Source organism: Callithrix jacchus, chromosome X (genome assembly GCF_049354715.1).
Source record: "Callithrix jacchus isolate 240 chromosome X, calJac240_pri, whole genome shotgun sequence".
NCBI lineage: Eukaryota > Metazoa > Chordata > Mammalia > Primates > Cebidae > Callithrix > Callithrix jacchus.
The window spans coordinates 16,981,618-16,999,232 of NC_133524.1; the positions used below are offsets into that span (position 1 = coordinate 16,981,618).

At 47.1% G+C, this 17,615-nt stretch overlaps 2 protein-coding genes and 1 pseudogene across 33 annotated transcripts in view; 1 reads left to right on the top strand and 2 right to left on the bottom strand.

Moving 5' to 3' along the window:
- CTPS2 (CTP synthase 2) overlaps positions 1-10,023 on the bottom strand; it is a 229,244-nt gene extending 219,221 nt beyond the window's left edge. For 16 of the 32 annotated variants that reach the window (XR_013531371.1, XR_013531370.1, XM_078362205.1 and 13 more), the window contains exons 1-3: positions 9,905-10,023; positions 9,682-9,759; positions 1,604-1,808 (exon numbers count right to left, since the gene is read on the bottom strand). Coding sequence is in view for 23 of the 32 variants with exons in the window: in XM_078362205.1 (XP_078218331.1) it covers positions 1,604-1,769 (166 nt within the window). In the remaining 9 variants the exon portion in view is untranslated. Of the gene's footprint in view, positions 1-1,603; positions 1,809-8,833; positions 9,441-9,681 lie in introns of those variants that run through there. The other 16 variants (XM_078362206.1, XM_078362203.1, XM_078362213.1 and 13 more) reach the window with 4 other exon arrangements.
- A 5,454-nt stretch (positions 10,024-15,477) lies between these two features.
- Positions 15,478-17,156, bottom strand: LOC144581237 (interferon-induced transmembrane protein 3 pseudogene; annotated as a pseudogene).
- SYAP1 (synapse associated protein 1) overlaps positions 17,136-17,615 on the top strand; it is a 31,708-nt gene continuing 31,228 nt past the window's right edge. The window contains exon 1 of the mRNA XM_002762661.7: positions 17,136-17,442. Within this exon, the coding sequence (XP_002762707.1) occupies positions 17,250-17,442 (193 nt within the window). The 5' untranslated portion in view covers positions 17,136-17,249. The remainder of the gene's footprint in view (positions 17,443-17,615) is intronic.

Here is a 17,615-nt window from a genome sequence, read left to right on the forward strand (position 1 = left end):
TCTATTCTTTGTGTCTTCTCATTCCAGGACCAAGACTGAATGAGAAATCTCTGAAAAGCAGGCTGTTCTCACAGCAGAGGGCAGAAGCACAAGACAGACTGAGCCAAACCACGTAGATGCATTTGACATTTCTGCTTCAACAAGCATATGTTAATATTCCCTACCATCCCATAGGACAAAACAAATCATGTGGCCAAATAGGATGACCAATCTCCTCGGTTTGCCCAGGACTAAGACGGGTGCCAGGACACAGGACTTTCTGTTTTAAAATCAGGAATGTTCCAAACAAACCAGGACAAGTTAACTATCCTACGTGGCCAAACTCCAAGGTCAAAAGGCAGGGAAATATACTACACAGAGGGATGGTGGGTGACATTTTGAAGCAAAAATACAATCCACCACAGGCTTGAATAAGTCATTCACGAACAAAATCAAAATCAAAGAAATCTAAATTAAAACAATAAGATACCCTCTATTTAGTTTAAAACAAAATATGCAAGGCTGGGCGCAGAGGCTCATTCATGCCTGTAATTCCACCACTTTGGGAGGTAGGAGGATTGCTTGAGTCCAGGAGGTCAAGACCAGCCTGGGTAACATGGCGAAATCCGAGCTCTACAAAAAATATAAAAATTAGCCAGTCATGGTGATGTGCCCCTGTAAATCCCAGCTACCCAGGGGGCTGAAGCAGGAGGATCACTTGAGCCCAAGAGGTGGAGGTTATATTGAGCCAAGATCTTGGCCACTGTACTCCAAATTGGGCAATAGAGTGAGACTCTGTCTCAAAAAACAAAAACAGGCCGGGCATGGTGGCTCAAGCCTGTAATCCCAGCACTTTGGGAGGCCAAGGCGGGTGGATCACGAGGTCAAGAGATCGAGACCATCCTGGTCAACATGGTGAAACCCCATCTCTACTAAAAATAAAAAAAAATTAACTGGGCATGGTGGCACGTGCCTGTAGTCCCAGCTACTTGGGAGGCTGAGGCAGGAGAATTGCTTGAATCCAGGAGGTGGAGGTTGCGGTGAGCTGAGATCACGCCATTGCACTCCAGCCTGGGTAACAAGACTGAAACTCCGTCTCAAAAAAAAAAACAAGAGGACAGGATAGCAACAAGGGACACAAACATTTCTGTTTCTTGATCAGGGCTGGTTACACACTGTGTTCATTTAATGAAAATTCATCCAACTGTACACTCATGATTTATGTACTTTTTGCTTGTATATAAAAAGTTTTTTTTTAATACCATGTAAAGGCTAATGCCATTTAAAAAATAAATAGAATATACTCATACATCAAAATGTCACCATTAATAATAGTTACTCCAGGCAGTGGGAAGTGTTAAGAGAAACATACTACTACCTTTATGATAAAATGAAACAGAATCCATATTGCAGAAGGTACAATGTTTCCAAAAGGGTTGATTAATTTGGAATGTCATCAGAGGTATGAACAATGTGTCAATTGCCATGAGAAAATTCACATATTCATAGCATGCGATCTAGTCACTCTAAATCTGGAACTACATCCTAAAGGAAATTACCCAAAATGGAAGAAAGAATGCAGTTGAGCCTAGTGCTATAAGCGGGAAGTGGTTCTCTTTCATACCATGTTCATAAGGTGAAAAAGTGCCTGCATCGATGTTAATATAGGGGTCGATTTTGATGGCAGTAACTCGGAGTCCACATGATTTTAGAATCGTCCCAATGCTGCTGGCGATGATCCCTTTGCCAATGCCTGAGATGACCCCACCAGTGACCAGGATGTACTTCATTGTCAGAGAAGTGGCTGGATGTCAGCACCCAGATAGAATCTGAAAGGCAACAAAATTATGGATAAGGAAAGATAAATATTTTCTCAAACTGGTAAAGCAGACAGTGCATTCAACCAGAATTTTTTTTTTTTTTTGAGACGCAGTCTCACTCTGTCACCAAGGCTGAAGTGCAGCGGTGCAATCAATCATGGCTCACTGTAACCTCTGCCCCTGGGTTCAAGCGATCCTCCCACCTCAGCATCCTAGTAACCAGGACTATAGGTGAGCACCACTACGACCTGTTAATTTTTGTATTTTTTTAACAGAGACAGAGTTTCACCGTATTGCCCAAGCTGGTCTCAAACTCCAGAGTTCAAGTGATCCACCTGCCTCAGCCTCCTAAAATGCTGGGATAACAGGCATGAGCCACCACGCCCAGCACAGAATTTTTTTTTTAAGAGACAGTGTCTCGCTATGTCACCCAGGCTGGAGTGCAGTGACATGTTCATAGCTCCCTGCAACCTTGAACTTCTGGGCTCCAGCAATCCTCTTGCCTTAGGCTCCCAAGAGCTGGGACTACAGGCATGTGCCACCTCTCCCAGATAATTCTTAGATTTCTTTTTTTTTCGTAAACACCGGGTCTTACTATGGTGCCCTGGCTGGTCCCAAACTCCTGGGCTCAAGCAATCCCCTTGCCTTGGCCTCCTAAGACGCTGAGTTTACAGAAGCAAGCCACCATGCTTCGTCCCACCAAAATTTCAAAAGCACACAACACTTTTCTCTCTAAACTAAATACTTGGACTTTTTGAAACAGTCTTATCTTCTAGGCTTTTCACTGTCGGCACCATACAGAAAGCTATGGGTACCTTCTGCGAGCAAAGTGCCTGGGTCTGTTGCCCTGGGTTTCCAAAGACCTCAACTCTGCCATGCAACAAACTTCATCATGAGAAGCCAAATTTCTCTAGGACTCACAGGCATGCTAAAATGTTTAAGAGCTCAGACTCTGCTCTCAGACTGATCTGTACAAACTGCACCTGGGCAAGTTCTTTTTTTTAGACAGGGTCTCACTCTGTTGCCCAGGCTAGAGTGCAAGTAGCACAATCTCGGCTCACTGCAACCTCCACCTCCACTGTTCAAGGGCTTCTCATGCCTCAGCCTCCCGAGTAGCTGGGATTACAGGTATGTGCCATCATGCTGGGCTAATTTTTGTATTTTTAGTAGAGACAGAGTTTCACCATGTTGGTCAGGCTGGTCTCAGACTCCTGGTCTCAAGTGACCACCCACCTCAGCCTCCCAAAGTGCTGGGATCACAGGCATGAGCCACCACACCAGGCCCTGGGCAAGTTCTTTATCCTTTCTGTGCCTATTCCTTTAACTGTAAAGTGGGAAAAAAAATTACCAATCCCTAGGAATATTGTTTGGTGCTAAAAACAAATGGGCTTCTAAGCTATGAAGAAACATGGAGGAATCTCAAGTGCATATTACCAAGTGAAAGATGCCAATCTGAAAAAGCTACATACTGTATGACTTCAACTATACGACATTTTGGAAAAGGCAAAACTACAGACAGTAAAAAGATCAGTGGTTGTCAGTGGGTAGGAGGGAGAGAGGGATGAATAGGCAGAATACAAGTGAATTTTAGGGCAGTCAAACTATTCTGTATGATACTGTAATGATGGATACATGTCATTATACATTTATCCAAACCCACAGAATGGATAAGAGGAAGCGTGAACCCTGAAGTAAATAAACTACAGACTTTAGGCAAAAATGATGCATCACCGTAGGTTCACTGATTATAATAAAGGTACCACTCTGCAGGTGCAGGATGTTAATAGTCAGGGAGGCTGGGCATAGCAGTGGGGAGAGTGTGGATGAGAACTCTACTTTCCACTTGGTTTTGCTGTGAACCTAAAATTGCTCTAAAAAAAAAAGTCTTGCTAGGCACAGTGGCTCACTGCACTCCAGCCTGGGTGACAGAGCGAGACTATGTCTCAAAAAAATAAAAAGTGACGGCCGGGCGCGGTGGCTCAAGCCTGTAATCCCAGCACTTTGGGAGGCTGAGGCGGGTGGATCACGAGGTCAAGAGATCGAGACCATCCTGGTCAATTTGGTGAAACCCCCGTCTCTACTAAAAATGTAAAAAATTAGCTGGGCATGGTGGCGCGTGCCTGTAATTCCAGCCCAGCTACTCAGGAGGCTGAGGCAAGAGAATTGCCTGAACCCAGGAGGCGGTGGTTGCGGTGAGCTGAGATCGCACCATTGCACTCCAGCCTGGGTAACAAGAGCGAAACTCCGTCTCAAAAAAATAAAAATAAAAATAAAAATAAAAAAATAAAAAATGTTTTTGAACAAGCGATATGAAATCAATTACAACTCATCCAGTTCACAGATGCTGACTGACTGAATCCTGTTACACCAGTCATAACTACAGCTTTAATTGGACAAGAGACTGATTTCAGTAACTTTCTCTTGATAAGAAGACCACCAACCATGGACTGGCTCTGGCCAATTCACAGAGGCTGCATATTTGCGTGCCTTCATGTCCTGAAAAGATCTTTCGATGCATAGGGCTTAACCAAAATTCATTTAAATGTTAAGTCTCCACCCCAAAGTGAACATGGGTAATATGCTATTTGCATGTTTATTCAATACACTGAGTCAGGACCGCCTTCACAAATATTTATAAGCTCCTCCCATAACTTGTTGAATATGTATGTTTAGCCAACCCCTTCAGCATAAACCTGAACCCACCTCCTTTGAAGTGCCTGCCTCTGATTTTGGGAGGCCAAAGTAGGACGGTAACTTGAGGCCAGGAGTTTGAGAACAGCCTAAGCAACATTGCAAGACTTTGTCTCTAATTTTTAAAAAGTGTACTTCCCAGCCTGCGGGATGGCCACTTTGCAGGCTGTAACCCTTTATAAGAAATAAAGTAAGCCAGGCACAGTGGCTCATGCCTGTAATCCCAGCACTTGGAGGCTGAGGCGGGTAGATCATGAGGTCAGGAGTTCGAGACCAGCCTGGCCAACATGGTGAAACCCTGTCGCTACTAAAAATACAAAAATAAGCTGGGCGTGGTGGTACACGCCTATAATCCCAGCTACTAGGCAGGCTAAGGCAGGAGAATCGCTTGAACCCGAGAGGAGTAGGTTGCACCGAGCTGAGATGGTGCCATTGCACTCCAGGCTGGGCAACAGAGCAAGACTCCATCTCAATAAATAAATAAATAAAATATATACATATATTATATATAATGTTTATTTGAACATCTATTACATGCTTGACATATTCCCAAGTCCTAGGAATAAGACAACAGAAAGACAAGGTCTATGTCCCACTGGACTTCACCTTTCCTGCAGGATTAATGGACAAAGAAACTGTGCTTTAATTATACTGTATTCTGGCACTGTCATACTGTTCAAGTGACTCTCTCTTCATAAAAGTTAGTGAAATGGAAAAATGCCATAGAGGTATGGCGAAGAAAACTGGCACACATTCATGCAAAGTCATATTATGCCTAAGGATTTTTCATATAAAAAAATGCTTATGTGGCTGGGGGCGGTGGCTCACGCCTGTAACCCCAGCACTTTGGGAGGCAGAGATGGATGGATTGCCTGAGGTCAGGAGTTTGAGACCAGCCTGGGCAACATGGGGAAACCCCGTCTCTACTAAAATACAAAAAATTAGCCAGGTGTGGTGGCGGGCACCTGTGATCCCAGCTACTCAGGAGGCTGAGGCCCGAGAATTGCTTGAACCTGGGAGGTGGAGGTTGCAGTGAGCTAGGATTGTGCCAATGCACTCCAGCCTGGGCAACAAAGCAAACACAAGAAAGAAAGAAAAAGAAGGAAGGAAGGAAGGAAGAAGGAAGGAAAGAAGGAAGGAAGGAAGGAAGGAAGGAAGGAAGGAAGGAAGGAAGGAAGGAAGGAAGGAAGGGAGGGGAGAGAAAGATAGAAAATCCTTATGTTACCTGTAAAAGAGCAGAATATAAAATTGAAAGAAAGAGAAAGAAAGAAAATCCTTATGTTACCCGAAATAGGAAGAGCAGACTATAAAATTGAATCTATTATCCACTATGTGTTTTTAAACTAGGATCTAAATTTTCGTTGTCACTATTAAGATTTCCATCTTAATTTGGTCAAAAATACACCTTTTTTTTTTTTTTGAGATGGAGTCTTGCCCTGTCACCCAGGCTGGAGTGCAGTGGCATGATCTTGGCTCACTGTAACCTCCGCCTCCCAGGTTCAAGCAATTCTCCTGCCTCAGCCTCCAGAGTAGCTGCGACTATAGGTGTGCACCACCACACCCAGCTAATTTTTATATTTTTAGTAGAGACAAGGTTTCACCATGTTAGTCAGGCTGGTCTTGAACTCCTGACCTTGTGATCCACCCGCCTCAGCCTCCCAAAGTGCTGGGATTACAGGCGTGAGCCACTGCGCCCAACCTGTCTTTCTTTTGTTTTTTTTTTTTGTTTGTTTGTTTTGAGACAGAGTCTCACTCTGTCGCCCAGGCTAGAGTGCAGTGGCACAATCTCAGCTCACTGAACCTCCACCTCCCAGGTTCAAGTGATTCTCCTACCTTAGCCTCCTGAGTAGCTGGGACTACAAGCATGTGCCACCACATCCGGCTAATTTTTTATTTTTAGTAGAGACAGGGTACTACCATGTTGGTCAGGCTGGTCTCGAGGCCTCCCAAAGTGCTGGGATTATAGACGTGAGCCACCACACCCTGCCTATATCTTAATATGCTTAGGTGATTGGGTTGTATGTGTTGGGACTCAGAAAACAAAACCCTGAAATGAAGACCTCAGAAGCAAAGTTTCTCTCTGACCTTCTCCTGCCCTCCTGTCTCTCACCCCTCATACTCCCCCCCAAGGCAAGTCATAGCAACTAGAACCCCTTTCTCCCCAAAGCTAGCCATAAAGCTAAAAAATATGACTCTAACCTTCCTCTCAACCACCTTTCTATACAACAGCTGGCCATGAAGAAATTAAGACCCTTGGCTGAGCGAGTTGGCACACACCTGTAATCCTAACACTTCGGGAGGCCAAGGCAGGTGGATTACCTGAGGTCAGGAGTTCAAGACCAGCCTGGCCAACATTGTGAAACCCCATCTCTACTAAAAATACAAAAAGTAGCTGGGTATGGTAGTGCACACCTGTAATCCCAGCTACTCAGGAGGCTGAGAAAAGAGAATCGCTTGAACCCAGGAGGTGGAGATTGCAGTGAGCAGAGATCACGCCACTGCACTCCAGCCTGGGCAATGGGAGCAAGACTTCATCTCAAAAAAAAAAAAAGAAAGAAAAGGAAAAAACAAATTAAGACCTCATTCTAAAGAGGTCCTACCCCATACCGGGTAGGAAGAAATGCCACAACATAGAGGCCAAAAAGAATCTGGACAGGCCTTGCTGGGTTTCCCCACTCAGTCTATTTCCATCAGCTCATCTGTCCCTGCTTCATGGACTCCAAGCATAAAAAATCAGATCATTTCCCTTGCATCTTTTTTTTTGTTGTTGCATTTTAGGTTTTGGGGTACATGTGAAGAACATGCAAGATAGTTGCATAGGTACACACGTGGCAGTGTGATTTGCTGCCTTCCTCCCCTTCACCTATATCTGCATCTTTAAGGGGTTTTCATTTCTTTTTTTCTTTTTTCCAGACAGAATCTCACTCTGTTGCCCAGGCTGGAGTGCAGTGTCACAATCTCAGTTCATTACAACCTCCACCTCCTGTATTCAAGCGATTCTCCTGCCTCAGCTTCATATATATATATATATATATATTTTTTTTTTTTTTTTTTTTTTAGTGGAGACGGGGTTTCACCATGTTAGCCAGGATGGTTTCGATCTCCTGACCTCAAGATCTGCCCACCTAGGCCTCCAAAAGTGCTGGGATTACAGGCGTGAGCCACCGTACCCAGCCAGGGGTTTTCATTTCTAAAGGCTCCTATGCCACATAAACCTATGACTCAATAAATTGTTACATTTCTCTCTTGTTAATTTATCTCTTGTTTAAGGCTGTCAGCCATGACCCTTAGGATGAGTAAAGAAACATTCGCTCTTTCCTCTCCTACATAAGCAATTACTCATTCTCTGTATTTTCAAAAACACCATACAGCTTTTTAAAGCATATTGGATTTTTTAGAAACCTTTTTTTAAAATGCAACTTAATACCAAGGAGACACTTAATTATTTCTACTTCTTTTAAGCAAACAAATAAGTTTAACAACGTTTCAAAGGTGCAGGGAAAGACTGGCCCTGTTTTAGATCACTTCCTCCATTTGGGATGGTTTCTGGTGTCATGGCAAGTTTTTCATTCACTCTTCCATGCAGTGAACAGAACCAAGTGTTTGTAGGATAGCACAGTGTCGAGTTATGCTGTCTCCACTATCTAATAAAAAATATTACACAGTCAGGTATGTAATTTTAAGTTTCTAGTAGCCATATTTTAAAAAGTAAAAAGAATCAAATGAAGGCCGGGCACGATGGCTCATGCCTGTAATCCCAACACTTTGGGAGGCCGAGGTGGGTGGGATCAACTGAGGTCGGGAGCTTGAGACCAGCCTGACCAACATGGAGAAACCCCATCTCTACTAAAAATACAAAATTGGCAGAGCACAGTGGTGCACGCCTATAGTCCCAGCTACTGGGAAGGCTGAGGCAAGAGAATCGCTTGAATCCGGGAGACAGACATTTCAGAGAGCCGAGATAGCCACTGCACTCCAGCCTGGGTGACAGAGGGAGACTCGTCTCAACAGAAAAAAAAAAAGAATCAAATGAAGTTCATGTTAATGTTATTTAACCCCATGTAGCCAAAAAATATTCATTTTTAACACATAATGTAAGAATGTATTAGTAAGATATTTTACATCTTTTTGTGTACTAAGCTTTCAGAAATCAGATGCCTATATCTAGAGCACATCTCAGTTCGGATTTTGCCACATTTCCAGTATTCAATAACAACATGTGGCCAGTGGCTCCCACCTTAGACCAGGCCAGCCAAGAGCAAATAAAAGCAGCGGAAGCACCCAGAGACAGCTTCCCAGTGATGGCCATTTTAAAATAATATTAGACACAAAAGAGTACTTACCAGATGATCTTGTTCTATGACGTTCTAGAACAGGCAAAACTAAGCTTGATAACAATCAGAACGGGGGTTGAGTGCGGGGCCTGGGGCTGCAAGGGCTAACTGGAGGGAGGGACCAAAGAGCTTTGCAGGGTAAAAGAAATGGTCAATGTTCACGTTGGGATAATGGTTACAGGAGGGTATAATTTGTCAAATCCCATCGATTTGCACACTAAAAACGGGGCATTTTATCGTATATAAACTATACATACAATCCTTTTTTATGTTGCCCCCCTCAAAAGGTATTTTGTAGCAGCAGCGTAGTTCGGCACTATTGCTCCCTAACCCTCCAGTACGGGGAAAAAGCGAGGGTCGTTGATTAACCGGTGCACTGGGACCGGGGAGAGGACAGAAAGGCCCTGTTACCGACGCTGATCACCAGCCTCGCCGACCCCCGCTTGGGGCTTTATTTCCAACAACGCCATCTCTGGCTCTCAGGCTCCCGAAGGCCGGGAGAAGTGGGGATCCCGGTACAGGCGCGGGGGCGGGCGGGGTAGGGGAAAAACCCGTCCCGGGGACTAGCGGGACAGGCTCCGACCGCACTGGGCCCAGGTCAGAGTCCCCCAGCCCCTGCGTCACACCCGGCAGCCGCGGTCGGCGAGCGCGGGATGCTGGACGCGGGGAGCTGGCGGCCGGACTCTGGACTCAGCGCTGGGGAGTGAGCGGGCGCCATCAGAGAGGGGACAAAGGAGTCCGGCCCTACAAATACCCCGGGGCTGGGGGTGCGGGGCGGAGAGGCCTTGGGGATGCGGGGCGGCCCGGGCGGGCGCCGAGGCCCTGGGGGTCTGGAACAGGCCCAGGAGGGAAGTTACCTGCGCAGTGATGGTAGCGCCGGGGAGGGTGGCCGACGGGGACGGTAGGCTCCAACCGGTTGCTGGCCTGGCGCTCACCTGTCGGATTGTAGAAGGGGACGCTGCCTGGGCTGTCCAAAGCCGCCCCCGCGATCTTCCCGCCGCCCACACGGGCCTCGGGGTGCGCAGCGCCCTCCTCGCCCACCTTCCCCTCTCCGCCCAGCTGCTGGCCCAGCTGACTCACGCTGCTGAGCTTGGGGTTTGCACCCGGGTTTGTGCAGTGGTCCAAAACAAGCGCCTAAAAAGTGATTCCTCCAGCACAGGCAGCTCCCGTCTCCCTCCTCTCTGGACGCACTGGGCCCCAAGCCTCGCCCCGCCCGGGTACCGCTCCTCCCTCCGCTGGCTCACTTTGCAAAGGCACTTCGAGTGCGCGAATGAACTCCACGCCTCCCGCAGAGCCCCCGCCCCCTGGCAGGCCGAGACCCTCGCTCGTGTCCTCCTGTCCAGATCTCACATTTGCAAAGGACTTTACTAGTCACAAACGTTTGTGAATCCCCTACTACACTCCAGGAACTGCAAGAGAATTCAGGAGAGAAGGAAAAGAAAATAGAATACCTGCCTTTGAGAGCTAGCTCACAGTCTGGTCCACCTGTCTGTTGGAAGCAGTAAGTCTCCCTAGAACTATACTCGTGCAGCAAAGAGCTGCGGGGGTGCGGGGAGGGGAGGAAGGCAATTAAGGCTTTGAAGAGTGACTTTTTTTTTTTTTTTGAGATGGAGAAGAGTGACCTTTAAGAGTATTTGGGCCGGGTGTGCGGTGGCTCACGCCTATAATCCCAGCACTTTGGGAGGCCGAGGTGGGTGGATCACCTGAGGTCGAGAGTTCAAGACCAGCCTGGCCAACGTGGTGAAACCCCTGTCTCTACTAAAAATGCAAAATTAGCTGGGTATGGTGGCGCCTGCCTGTAATCCCAGCTACTCCGGAGGCTGAGGCAGGGAGAATTGCTTGAACCCAGGAGGCAGAGGTTGCAGTGAGCTGAGATCACACCATTGCACTCCAGCCTGGGTGACACTAGAGACTCTGTCTCAAAAACAAACAAAAAAAGAGTATTGGAGGATGACTGGTGCTGGAAATGGATACAGGTGGTTTTTCAGTTGAAGGCAAGAAGCAAACCACTGAAGGAAGCTAACATGAACAATAGAAGGATCTGAAGTGAAATAGAAGGTTTTAGGAAAGTGGAGGAAATTTTGCATAACCGATGTGAGATGCTAGAGGAACAAGTTAGACAAGAGTCACTGAAGACCTAGTGGAGTTTAGAAACCATCATCATGTAGTGATGTCCAGCTATAATCTGGCAAGGTATCTGCAGAAATACAGCTCTTAGTGATGAAACGCAAGTTTGCTGCTTGCATAGAGTAGGACAATAGAGTGAGGAGGCAGAGGGCACAGAAAGACTGGGATTGCACTGATGGACCAGAGCTCTAGTCCTAGAGGACACGAACTATTAATAAAACCAGCAGGAAGCTGATGGACTGGCAAACAGATGAGAGAAGGGCTCCAAGGCCAGGGCCTCTGAGGAGAGGACTGGCAAACTGCCAGTGGAGAGTGTCGTGCTGGAGTCCAGGCCTTCAAATTGGTATTCCAGGAAACGAGACAGTTTGGGGTGCAGCAGCTACACTGGAATAGAAAAGTGAGATGGCCATCACTGGCCTCGGGTCTAGTGCCCACAAGAATGGTGCGTTGGACATCCAGGGTTCCAAAAGGATGGCAAGAGGTGGAGGAGTCGATTGAGGTCAAAGAACTTCAGGAAATGGGGGTCGCAGGATGGGTAGTGAGTCTGAAACTAATAGATGACTGTGACAAGGAAGGGGAGAGGGTTGCAGAACAAATGTCAATGTCTTTCAAGACACAATGGAGGCCTGGCACTGTGGCACACCACTGTAATCCCAGCACTTTGAGAAGCCGAGACAGGCAGATAGTTTGAGTCCAGCAGTTGGTGACTCACCTGGACAAACATGGCAAAACCCCGTCTCTACAAAAAATACAAAGATTATCAGGTGTGTTTGCATGCGTCCCAGGGGAGGCTGAGGTGGGAAGATTGTCTAAGCCCAGGATGTCAAGGCTGCAGTGAGCTATGATCGCGCCACTGCACTCCAGCCTGGACAACAGAGTGAGACATTGTCTTAAAAAGTAATTAATTTTAAAAAGTAAACACAGCCAGGCACAGTGGCTCACGCCTGTAATCCCAGCACTTTGGGAGGCCGAGGCAGGTGGATCACGAACTCAGGAGATGGAGACCATCCTGGCTAACACGGTGAAACCCCATCTCTACTAAAAATACAAAAAATTAGCTGGGCGTGGTGGCATGAGTCTGTAGTCCCAGCTGCTCGGGAGGCTGAGGCACGAAAATCGCTTGAATCCCCAGTGGCAGAGGTTGCAGTCAGCGGAGATCACACCACTGCACTCCAGCCTGGGCAACAGAGCTAGACTCCATCTCAAAAAGTAAATAAAATAAAATAAACACAATGGGATCTCTCCCCACCAAGGATGAAAGAACAGTATTGTGGAGGAAGCAGTAAGGAGCTTGGAACAATGATGTCAACTTCTGGGAAAAGAAGCAGAGGCTTCACTCAGCAGGGGATCCTTGGGGGAGGTCCAGGTCTCCATGGGGCTTTGGGGGCTCTGGGAGAGGGTCGAGGAACCACCTTGTCAAAAGGCTGGAGGCATAAACAAGTCTTCCAGAGGGCTTAGGGAAAAGAATGTTTATGAAATGGGTTGGAATGGGTGCTAATACTTAATACCCGCCACATATGTAAGCTTTCCTTCCATAGTTCCACCTTTCATTTTCTTTTTACAACCAGGACAATTGTTATGATCCCCCTTTTAGAATGAGGAACCTGAGGTTGAGAGATGTGAAATGTCTTCACTAAGGGTACATTAGTCAATATGAGTGGCGAAGTCAGGACATCAATGCACAGCCACACTCCACCACAGGATGTGAGGCCTCATCCAACTGTCTTATTCTATTCATCTCAGAGGCTAATGGATAAAAGGTAGTCTGTAAATACAAAGGGGTCATTTTAATAACTATTGTATTATTAATCTCAAATGGAAAAAATAATGAGCCAGAAAACAAATTTGATAACAGGGTAAGGTTATCAAATTTGTGTGGGGTAAGGGTGCGTCCTCATTCAACAAGTGTCAATTCATAGCCCACTACTGGCATAACATTTTGCTGGATCTGCACAAGATGTTTTTTTTTTTCTGAAATGGAGTTTCACTCTTGTCACCCAGGCTGGAGTGCACTGGCACAATCTTGGCCCACTGCAACCTCCACCTCCCTGGTTCAAGTGATCCTCCTGCCTCAGCCTTCTGAGGCGCCCATCACCACGCCCATCAAATTTTTGTATTTTTAGTAGAGACAGGGTTTTTTACCATGTTGGCCAGGCTGGTCTCGAACTCCTGACCTCAGGTGATCCACCCGCCTTGGCCTCCCAAAGTGCTGAGATTACAGGCGTGAGCCACTGCACCCAGCCAGATGATTTTTTTAAAATGAAAATGAAGTCCATCATTAAGTTGATTGCTTATGTTCTTCTTTTACAATTTTTTTTCTTTTTTTTTTGAGTCAGGGTTTTGCTTTATCACCCAGGCTGGAGTGCAGTGGCGTGATCACAGCTCACTGCAGCCTCCAGCTCCCAGGCTCAAGCAATCCTCCCAGCTCAGCCTCCAGAGTAGCTGAGACCACAGGTGCAAGCCACCACACCCAGTTCATTTTTTATTTTTTGTACAGACAGGGTCTCGTTATGTTGCCCAGGCCAGGACTCAAGCAATCCTCCCACCTCAACCCCCCAAAGTGCTGGGATTATAGGCATGAGCCACTGTGCCCAGCTTAATCTTTTATTTTTAAGAATTCTACCTTTCAGAACAGTTGTAAAACTGTCTTTCCCTTGGTGACCACAGTGTTCATCATGATTTTCAGTGACCCGTAAGATAAAGCAGGGTAAGGCTGACAGGGCTGGGCACCACCTCTGCAATGGGAAGGACCAGCACTATATTTCTTTTGCAAGTGAGAAAACTTGAAGGGCAAAAGGATGACTAAAACGTCAAATCTAGGCCTGGCATGGTGGCTCATGCTTGTAATTCCAGCACTTTGGGAGGCTGAGGTGAGTGGATCATCTGAGATCAGGAGTTTGAGACCAGCCTGGCCAACATGATGAAACCCCATCTCTACTAAAAATACAAAATTAGTCAGGTGCAGTGGCAGGTGCCTGTAATCCCAGCTACTAGGGAGGCTGAGGCAGGAGAATTGCTTGAACCCAGGAGGCAGAGGCTGCAGTGAGCCGATACTGTGACACTGCACTCCAGCCTGGACAAGACAGAGTGAGACTCCCTCTCGAAAAAAAAAAAAAAAAAGGAAAGTTTATTAACCTACTAGATGGTGGAATTAGAAGCCCCATCCTAGGCTTCTCACTCAAATTCCTGGCTCTATTCAATCATACTTGAAGCAAATATCCTATTCTGGAAAGTCTCAACTGCTTTCAGGTTCTTATTGACTTAATAAAGCCTGGAAAGGCATTGATACTAAGACATCTCCTGACTTCAAAGCTGAATCAATATTTGGACTCGGAAAACAGGTTAGAATGTCATTAACACCACTGAATTGCACACTTACAAAATGGTTAAAATGGCAAATTTTTTGTTATATATGTTTACTACAATTTAAAAATATTAATAGCATAATATACCAAAAATATATACCATTGAATTGTACACTTTAAACAGGTGAATTGTAAGGTGCCTGAATTACATCTCAATAAAGCTGTTTGGGGGAAAGAAAAAACAGGTTAGGCTTGATAATCTAAAATCCTGGACCTGAATAAAACGTAAATGTAAGTCAGGCCGGAAAACTGGGCAGCAGGGAGATCAGAGCTGTAGTCAGTTCTTCATGTACTCCCTCAGGTCACCAGAACTGTCCTCCGCTTCTCAAAATAGCTGGGGAGCAAGGAATCACGGATGTCCTTCCACAACTAACGACTGGAGACTGTGCTTGGGACATGTGTCCATGAACTCTCTGCTCTGAAGGCGTAGTTATTCATATCACCAGGTTTTTGTTACGTTTACACGTTATTGTGGGAAAAGTTAAAAATATAGAAAAGATGGCCGGGTGTAGTGGCTCACGCCTGTAATCCAAGCACTTTGGAGGCCAAGGCGGGTGGATCACCTGAGGTCGGGAGTTCAAGACCCGCTTGACCACCAACATGGTGAAACCCCATCTTTAAAAAAAAAAGAAATTTAAAAAAAAAAAAGAAAAGACAAATGTTTAATCACCCAGCTTCAAGTCATGGCCAGGCTTCTTTCATCTATATCCTCACCCATTCCTCCCCACTCCCATACTGTATTAATTTGGAGCAAATTCTAGACCTGGTATCATTTCCTTTTTTTTTTTTTTTTGAGACGGAGTTTTGTTCTTGTCACCCAGGCTGGAGTGCAATAGTACAATCTTGGCTCACTGCAACCTCCGCCTCCTGAGTTCAAGCAATTCTCCTGCCTCAGCCTCCCGAGTAGCTGGGATTACAGGCACCACGTCCGGCTAATTTTTTGTATTTTTTAGTAGAGATGGGGTTTCACCATGTTGGTCAGCCTGGTCTTGAACTCCTGACCTCAGGTGATCCACCCATCTGGCCCCCAAAGTGCTAGAATTACAGGCCTGAGCCACTGCACCTGGCCCAGATATGGCATCGTTTCTTTCTTTTATTTATTTCCCACCAGGAACACATGCACTTTATTAAACGCCATTGTAGAAAAGTGGGTGAGGATAAAGGGCTGATACAGGACTCAGCCCTGAGGCAGGGCAAGGAATGGAAAGGGGAATACTTGGGAAACAGGTCACCGGCAGAGCCCCTGGCCTAGATGATTCCTCTTGATCTATTGATAGACTTGCAAAATCAGTATGGGGATGATGATAAGCAGAACGGTCATGATGATGCCCCAAATCAGGGCCCAGATGTTCAGGCACTTGGCAGTGGAGGCATAGGCCTGGGCCCCGATCAGGTTGCCAACCATCTTCCTGTCCCTAAACTTCATGGAGTAGGCGAACACTATGAAGCCCAGGCAGCAGGAGTTCATGAAGAAGGTGTTGAACAGGGACCAGACGACATGGTCAAGCACGGAGGTCTTGCTGTGGATGTGGATCACAGTGGACGTCAGGGGAGTAGGTTGTGGGGTGCTCCCAGCGCAGCCACCTCCTGCTCCTCCTTCAGCATCTCATAGTTGGGGGGACAGTCGCTGTTGGCAGGAGTGAAGAAGGTTTGGACAGCGTGGTTCCTGGTATCCAGGGAAGACCAGCTGTGGTCGGGTTGCTGGGATGGTTCTCAGTGCCAGATATGGCATCATTTCTTTGGTAAAATCTTAATATGTGTGGTGGCTCACGCCTGTAATTCCAGCATTTTGGGAGGCTGAGGCAGGTGGATCGCCTGAGGTCAGGAGTTCTAGAGTCTAGCCAACATGGTGAAACGCATCTCTACTAAAAATACAAAAATTAGCAGGGCATGGTGGCGGGCGCCTGTAATCCCAGCTACTCGGGAGGCTAACGCAGGAGAATCACTTGAACCCGGGAGGCGGAGGTTGTGGTGACCCGAGATTGTGCCATTGCACTCCAGCCTGGGCCACAAGAGCAAGACTCCGTCTCAAAAAAAAAAAAAAAGAAAGAAAGAAAAGAAATTATTAAGATGGTAAATCTTATATTAAGATGGTAATTTTTGTGTATTTTACTACAATTAAAATTTTGTAATTTCACAGTTCCTCAATTTTATCAACTACCCAGTGTCCAAATTTCCAGTTGTTATAATAAATGTCATACTATTTTTTTCAATGTGTTTGCTGAATTAGGGTCCTAATAAAATGTATAAGTGGCCATGGGGTCCATGGCTTAAGTCTTTTTTAATCTATAGGTTCCCCACCACGCCCCCCTCTTCCTTGCAATTTATTTGAAGAAACAAGGTTGTGTGTCCTGTGGCTTCTCATAGCCTACATTCTGCAGACAGCATCCCATTGTGTTATTTAACACCTTATTCTGTCCTCTCTATTCCCTATCAGTTGGCCTTGGCGGCTTTGGGTTAGTTTTGAATTGGGCTCTGGAGGAGGCTAAAGACATCCAATTCCGCGGGAACCCAGCCCTGCGGGACCTGAAAAGGCGAGGTTAAGTCACCAGCCAAGCTGCTTTGAGGCAATCTTAAAATGAGACTGGCTAGGACTGTGACAAAGACGCTGTCCACACGCCTTGGTCAGTTACCTACAAAGCTGGCGCAGGAGGAAAAGAAGCCAGGCGGGGCTACGCTGGGAAAACCCTTTGTCCCCACGCCACGCACACAAAACAGCTGTCACAATTGACGTCACCATGGGCGGAGCGTTTAGACGGACGTGACGCTAAGGACCGCGGCGGGGTCGTCATAGGGGCGGGGCTGCGGACGGCTCCGGTGTCTCTCCGATTTCCGGCCATCTCCCGGAGAGTCGCGCAGAGTGGAGCTAGTGGTCGCCAGTGCTCACTGAGGTCTCTGGGTATCGGGACCGCGGCGGCGGCCCCGCGGGCGGGATGTTCCGGGGCTTGAGCAGTTGGTTGGGCTTGCAGCAGCCGGCGGCGGGCGGTGGGCAGCCCAAGGGAGAAGGGCAGCCTGACGGCTCCGCTCCCCCCGAGCAGCCATCCGAGACGGTGGCTGAGTCCGCGGAGGAGGAGCTGCAGCCAGCGGGAGACCACGAGATCCTCCACCAGGCCAAAGACTTCGGCAGTGAGTCTCCCCCGTCTCTGGGACTGGGAAGTAGGGCGCATTCCTCCTCTGGGACACCCCTGGGGCGCGGGCCCGACTGGCTGAGGGACAAGGGGGCCGGGAGAGAGGCAGGGGCGGAAGATGTGGCTGTAGGCCAGTCCTTTCCGGGTCGGGAGAGATTGGTGAGGATCTGG